The sequence below is a fragment of the Cebus imitator genome, unplaced genomic scaffold (assembly GCF_001604975.1).
Source record: "Cebus imitator isolate Cc_AM_T3 unplaced genomic scaffold, Cebus_imitator-1.0 Scaffold89, whole genome shotgun sequence".
Taxonomy (NCBI): Eukaryota; Metazoa; Chordata; class Mammalia; order Primates; family Cebidae; genus Cebus; species Cebus imitator.
Window position 1 is genome coordinate 79021 of NW_016107404.1, and position 7142 is coordinate 86162.

The following is a 7142-nucleotide window of genomic DNA, read 5'->3' on the forward strand; positions in this document are numbered from 1 at the left end:
TGAGAGAGAGAGAGAGAGAGAGAGAGAGTCAGGTCCCCTACTGGAAGGAGCACACCCTGTCAGACCCAAAAAGGGGAAGTTTCCTCATTCGGATGGGGTGGGGCAGGGGAGGCTGCTGGTGTCCAAGAGGGGACAATTTTGGGAAGGGAGGGAGTTGCTCCCTGGCTGGCGGGGGTGCTGAGGGACAGGGAGGAGCAGAAGATTCAGAGTTGGGTAACACTGGTGTGGCTGAACGGGGAGTATGTCCTACTGTGGCCAGGGTGGAGATGCCCCTGAGCTAGGCTGGGTGGCTGGTGGGGTCAGGAAAGCCTTGCTCAGTACCGGTGAGTCACAGGCCTGGGCTGGGCCAGGACTAGGTTCTGAGAGAAGAAGATCCCATGCTGGGGTCAGTGGCCAAGGTCCCTTTTCAGGCACCACCCAGTGTGTCTCCCAGTTTCTCCCTGTTTCCCATTCCCAGCCCCTTCTGCCTCAGATAAACTAGAAGCCTTAGTGTGGGGAACCCTGGAGCCTCTTTGGGGTGCTCCAGGCCTTCACCTGTGCCTCAACCTCCCTTTCTGCACTCTGCTGAGAATCAAGTTGGTTCAAAGCTGGAAGGAGGTGGAGGGTAGTAGATCCAGGAGAAGGGGGCGGATGGCTGTGGCTCTGGGCTGTGGCTGTAGAGGATTTGGAGTCAGGGCACTCTCCTACCTCCCTCTCCCCAGTTCTCTAACCAGAGTTCCTAACTCCCCAGCCTTAGCAGGTCCTGGGCAGCCAACAAGACCCAAAGCCGTGCAAACAGCTCAGGAGACTCCTCACCCACTCATGAGATCTGTGGGGAGGTCACCAAATCCCTTGGTGGAGTCCCAGAGCCCTGGGGGGCGGGGCGGCAGGGCTGGTGAAATTCCAGGCTTTGGGAACCTGATAGGAAATTTGATTCCAGCTTCTGGTAATGGGAGGAAGAGCAAGTCCTGTGTGTGTGTGTGTGTGTGTGTGTGTGTGTGTGTGTGTGCGTGTGTGTGCGCGTGCGTGTGTGCTTCAAGTCAAGTACAAGAAGTCTGTGTGAGCATCTGTTCACGCGTCTGTGTCCACAAATCTGTGTCAGGCTGTATCTGAGGGTGTCCCACAGAATTGTGCGTGTTGGTGCCCCAGGTCAGGGGTCTTCGTGGATGAATCTGTGTGAGGCTCTGTGTGTGCCCGAGGATGGCTGTGTTGATGGGTGGGAGTGGTTCTGGGTGAGTGTGTGTGTGGGTGTAATGTGTATGTGCGTGGGCTCTCTCCTGGACTCTGAATTGGGTCTGTGTGTCTCTGTCTCTGGGGCACAGTAAGTGTGATTGTGGTTTTCGATGTCGTCTGCCTGCCTGGTGTGTGTGTAAAGGGAGAAGGCCCCCCTTATTACTTGGTGCGGCTGGCATGGGCCCTGGGTCCGGGCTACCTCTGCCCCTGGCAGGGGTCCAGTGGGCGACCCCCCTGCTCCCCCTACCTTCCCACACCCGAAGGGGCTCGTGCTGGGGGCCCGGCGCCTCTCGGGCAGCGGGTCCGCAGTCCCGGACGCTCCCGCCCCCCAGGCCCAGCAGCCGCTCCCCTCCGTCCCCTCCCTCTCTCCCTCTCTCCTTCCCTCCGTCCCTCCTTCCCTCCTTCCCTCCTTCTCTCACGAGCGCGGATTGCGGGCTGGGGTGGGAGGAGATTTCGCGGAGTTTCCATTTCATACCTCGCGGCTAAAACTTTCTTTCTGTGTCTCGCCCTCTTGCAGTCTGCAGCTTCTCCTGTCATCGGAAATGCCAGGCCAAGGTAAGGGGCCACGGGCGGGCGGGCCTGGGAGGACTTGGGACAGGCCTGGCTCGGGGTCCGGGACTGGAGCAGGGGGCGCCGGCGGGACGGGGGCGGTGCCCGGGGCGTCCCTCCTCCTCGCTTTGTTTATGCAAAGCGCCTGGGCCTGGGAGCGGGCGCAGGTCAAGGTGAAGGCGAAGGCCCGGGGCCGGGGGCGGGGCGGGCTGGGGAGTCGGGGGATACGGGTGGGGGGCGCAGCGCGCGATCTGGGCGGTCACTGGGGGTGGCTGGTGGGGACCGAGCTCCGAGGGAGCGGCCTTTGAAGGTGTTTCTGCTAGTTCTCAAGGGGTAGAGGCGAAGGGGGAGGGGATCCATTTCAATTACCCCGGACCGCCCAGAGCCCCGCTTGGCCCAATTCGGCCAACCTAGAAAACCTGTGACCGCAGCCACGGGACCCTGAGGGCGAGAGAAGTGGGTGGTGGAGTAAGTGGAGAATGAGATCGGAGGTCAGAATCGGCTGGTCTGGAACCCTCTGAGACTGTGTCTCCCTCTTGATTGGCCAGGTCTCCTTTTGGTCCTCAGTTTCCCCATGAGTATTTCGAGGCTGGGCCTGGTGGGAGAGGGAAACTGAGTCAAGAAGACCGGAGGGATTGCTGGGCCCTAGTTGGCCAGGCTGGCTCAGCCCTGATGTATCCTCTGAGGTTTGAACCCAGAAGTCATATATCAGCTTCTTGGAATAAGGGGGTGGGGGATTGACACCAAGACCGATTATGAGTTTGGGAAGGAAATGGTTCTGTCCAATGGCCTCAGTTCTGCCTGGGGGTGAAAATGGCATTCCTTTCCTCTCACTTGCAGCCAATGTCTGCACCTTCTCCCATTGTTGCTTGTACCGCTCCCTGCCTGTTCACCCCCTACGTTTGCTCTTCACACTTGACTTTTCAAGATATTCAGGTAGTAGAAGGAGAAGATGCTTCCAAAAGGAGCATTCATTCAGCAGTTGAGGATCTGTATCTGGTGCATCCCACATTTTGCTTCTTATTAGCTGGTGACCTTGGGCAAGTTTTGTACCTGTCTGAGCCTCTGCTTCATCCACAAGGATATGGGAATAAGCCTCCCTCATTAAGTTGTTATGAGGATTCAATGAGCTAATGTGTGTGAGGTGCCCAGCCCAGCGCCTGGCACAGGGTACATGCTCAAAAGTGTCATGATTGATGCTCAGTTACTGGGAGCTTGGAGTTCCAAGTGTTACCTTGGGGAAGGGGTGCTGATGGGTCAGGCAGATCTGGGAGGACTCTTCCTCCAAAGAGACTTGACTTAAGCCAAGCATACACCTTGCTGGAGGGCATCTCCATCTGTAGACTCCAGCTCGGAATGCTCCCTTTGCAGAGGTGCCGAGGACCTGGCTTGCAGCAGGTACGTCCATGTAGAGTTTTCTGCCTTTGCTTGTCCTCTGCTTTCCTGGGGCCACCCTCGGCCTTTTCTTTCCTGGATGGGGAAAGTAAGTTTCTGCTTCTCCTTCCACCTGTCTCCTTGTTCTGTTTATCCAGAGCAGAGTTTTTTTTTTTTTTCTTTAAATACAGAACTTTCCAGTTTTCTTGCTTCTCCCCAGTCTACCCCTTCCTACTGTCCTTCCTGCAACCTTCTCTCTTAATAGCAGTGAACATTTGTACAGTGCATTGAGTCTTACACAGTATTTCACATGCATTATCAGACTTTGTTCTTTTCATTCCTTTAGAGCATAAAACATTGGCCAAAAGTTCCTGTTGTTTTACAGTTGAGGAAACGGAGGTGCCCCAGGCTGAGTGACCTCAGGGTGTCCCAGTGGAATTCTTCACCTGCTCTCTGTCCCTGGGCCCTTGTCCTTCCTTGTCTTCGTCCCTCACTGCCTACTGCCATACATTTCCCCATCCTTGCCTGCCCTTCCTCCTCTTGATTTCCACCTCTTGACAGCAGCAGGATACATTTCGGGATGATAAGGGGATGAACTTTCAGGCAGTGAAGGGTCTGAATGGGGAGATGGGTAGCTCAGAGAGGCCCAGAAAGATGTACAGATGGCTTGTCATGCAGCAGCCTTGCGCGTGGGAACAGGCAGATGCCAAAGATGATGTTTTGGGGGTATAGCCTACCTGAGGAGTCTTACATACGCTGGGGGCTCAGAATGTACAAGGCTGCAGCAGTCCTGCTCTGCCCTGCCCAAGGAGGCCAGCTAAGTGGGGGAGAGGGTAGATTCGCAGGGCAGCAACCAGACAGACAGATGGGCTTTGTATAGGAGTTTCCTCTACAGGGAATGGGACCCACTGGTGGTGACACTCCACCCAGCTGGGGGGTCTCTCCCTAAAACCACAGCTCTTACTGCTGCCCTGCCTTTTCCTCCCGCTGGGAAGGGCAGCAGGAGCTAGAGCCACAGAGCCACAGCAGAGCTCTGTACTGTAGATTTTATAGCCTCGTCAACTTGGAGGTCATCTCATCCAGCCCCTGCTTCTAGGCAGGATTCATTAATGAATGTTTAGTAAGCTCCTTCCCATGGGCCAGACACCCTTCTAAGTGAACAGATAGAAAAGGCCTTGGCCCTCATGGGTCTTACATTCTAATAGGAGAGACAGGCACTAAATAGGCAAGCAAATTTTGAAGGGAATGAGCTGCAGCAATGGGTTAGAGAAGAATTCTGCTAGGGTAGCCCAGGAAGACTGCTTGGAGGAAGAGTCATGTGAGGTGGGACCCAGATGATGATGCTGGGAAGGAGAAAGAGCAGGTGCGAAGGCCCTGAGGTGAGAGGAGCTTGTTACTCTTGAAAGAGGGCTAGAGAGTAGTGAGCGCTGGTACGTTTGGGCCTGAGGGACATGATTGGATTTCCACTCTAAGGCCACTCTGGCCTTGAGCAGGCACCAGGGCAGGAGTAGGGACATGGGCCAAGAGGCTGCTGATGTTGCCCACGTAAGAGAAGCTGGCGGCTTAGTCCACGGCGCTCGTCAGAAAGGCAGTAAGGAGGGGCTGGGCCTGGGATGCCTTCTGAGGGAGAGCCGGAGCCTCACTGAGTGATGGGATGTTGGGCGTGAGAGCGGGAGCCGGCTTAAAGATGACTCCCAGGTTTTGGCCAGAGTAATTGGGTACACGTGGTTTCACTTACGGAGATAGATGAGGTGTGTGAGAAATTTCTAGGAGATAGCTCCAGGGTTTCAGCTTTGCTTGGTCTCCGTTTCACAGTCCCATGCACTGGGGGTTTCTTGCTGATGTTGATCTCTCCAATTCTGCCTGCTCTGGCCACTCCTCCGGTAAGTGGCTGGTTCCTGATGCCTTCATGCGCCACCCTTAGACTGTTTCTGCAGCACGAAGCTGTGGCTCTGACAGGGGCTGTGTTATGTATATGGGGCGATATGGTGTAACAAATGGCCCCCAGGCTTAGTAGCTTAAAACAGCATTGAACACTGATTATCTAGTAATAATAAATGTTTTGGGCGGTCAGGGTGTTGGGAGTGGGTTAGCTGCCTGTTTCTGGCCAGGGGTCTTTCACGGGGTTGCAGTTGTTGGCTGGGGCTGCAGTCTTCTCAAGGCCTGACTGGGGCTGGAGGATCATTTTCCAAGGTGGTTCTGTCATGTGGCTATCAAGTTGGGGTTGGCTGTTGGCAGGTAGCTTCAGTTTCTTGCCACACGAACCTCTCCGTAGGGCTGCTTAAGTGTTCTTACAACATGATGGCTAGTTTCCCCAGAGTGAATGAATGATTCAAGAGAGAGCAAGGCAGAGCCACAATGTCTTTTATATACTATCCTTGGAAGACACACTGTTATTTCTGCAGTATCCTATTGATTACATAGGTCAGCCCTATTCACTGTGGGAAGAACCTACATAAAGGCTTGGATACCATGAGGCAAGAATCAGTGGGGGCCATGTTGGACGGTGACACTACAGATGCCCAGAGACAGGGCAATGCTGACCTGGCAGCTAGGAGGCCGTGGGAGTGCTGGGAAGGGCAGGGGGGGGCCGGAATCAGACACTCTTGGGTTTGAACTCTACCCCTGCTGCCTTCCAGATACGTGAGCTGGGTTGCAGAGGATTAAATCTACATTGGCATATAGTAGGCACCTTTCTCCTTTCTTATAATGATAGTCACAGCCTGGAAAGGATCCCAGATATTCTGTGCCCTGCTCTCTGCCACTTGGACCTGCTTGAGAGAAAATGCTCCTGCTGGTAGAGGTGAAGCCTCAGTGCTGGCTCACAGTCAATGTTATCTATGTGTTGATTGCCCATTAGAAGGCTGAGAGCTAGGTTCCACCCCAGCTTCTAGAATAGTACCTAGTCCTTAGCGGGAGTTCCAATAAAGGGATTAAAGGATGGAATAAAGGAATATTGAGAAAGAAGTCCTTCCTATCTGGGGAGAGGCTGAGGGGATGGATAAAAGCAGGAGAGAAGTAGCAGCAAAATTACTTTAAAACCCCTCCCAAAAGCCCTTCCTACTTCCTGACACACAGGTTCCTCCAAATAATAATTCTAGTCACATTCCTTTTTCTAATTGGGGTATAATTCACACTGTCATGTATATAAAACTCAAATATACATCCTGATAGATTTGTATGTACATGAGAACCAGATCATGATCTAGAACATTCCCAGCACCCAAAAAGCAACCCTTATGTTCCCCTTCAATATCCCCCAAAAGTAATTGCTATCTTTACCTGTATTATCAGAGATTAGTTTTGCCTGCTCTTGGATATCATAGAAATAGAATCACATAGTGTGTTTGCTTTTGTGTCTGACATTTCACTCAGCATCATGTCTGGGAGGCTCACCATGTTCTTGTGGGTTGCAGGGGCCCATTCTTTTTAATTGCTATGTTGTATTCCATTATGTGAAGAAACCACAATGTATTTATCCATTCCACCGTTGATTGCCATTTGGGTTCTTTCCAGTTTGGGACTGTTAGGTGCAGACCTGCCCTCTGTCTACATAGAACTTTGTAATCTACAATCTATTTTCCCTCGTCTTTGCAGTTCTGTGAGGTGGGCGGGGCTCACGGTGGCCCCATTTCGCAGATCCAACATCCAGGCTATGTAAAGGTGCCCAACTTGGCTAATGGCACCTTGGCACAGGGGCCTTCTGTGTGATTCTGGTCTGCTCTGGGTTAAATGGGCAGGGAGCAGGTGAGGAGAGAGAACAAGAGTGAAAGCAGCAGACGCTGGAGAGAACAGCGTGGGTCAGAGCCAGGAATCTTACTGTCGTTCATGGAAACCCCATTCTCCAGCCCTCCTACTACGTTTCCTGAGGGAAGCGAATTCCCAGCCTCCCTTAGTTCCCACCCTCACCCCTCATTGGGGTTCTTATCTGTCCCCACTTGTTTCTCTCCTGTTGATGATTAAAAATGAATGGCCCAGGACTTGTCTTCCACTTTTTTTTTTTTTTT

At 53.2% G+C, this 7142-nt stretch overlaps 1 protein-coding gene and 1 long non-coding RNA gene across 10 annotated transcripts in view; one reads left to right on the forward strand and one right to left on the reverse strand.

Moving 5' to 3' along the window:
• LOC108308893 overlaps nt 1-1856 on the reverse strand; it is a 19855-nt gene extending 17999 nt beyond the window's left edge. The window contains exon 1 of the long non-coding RNA XR_001827089.2: nt 1688-1856. This is a non-coding gene — a long non-coding RNA (uncharacterized LOC108308893). The remainder of the gene's footprint in view (nt 1-1687) is intronic.
• The window catches only part of TNS1 (tensin 1), a 214550-nt gene that overhangs the window by 30782 nt on the left and 176626 nt on the right, over nt 1-7142 (forward strand). For all 9 annotated transcript variants that reach the window (XM_037740770.1, XM_037740771.1, XM_017534926.2 and 6 more), the window contains one exon: nt 1730-1767. In XM_037740770.1, coding sequence (XP_037596698.1) covers nt 1730-1767 — 38 coding nt within the window. The remainder of the gene's footprint in view (nt 1-1729; nt 1768-7142) is intronic.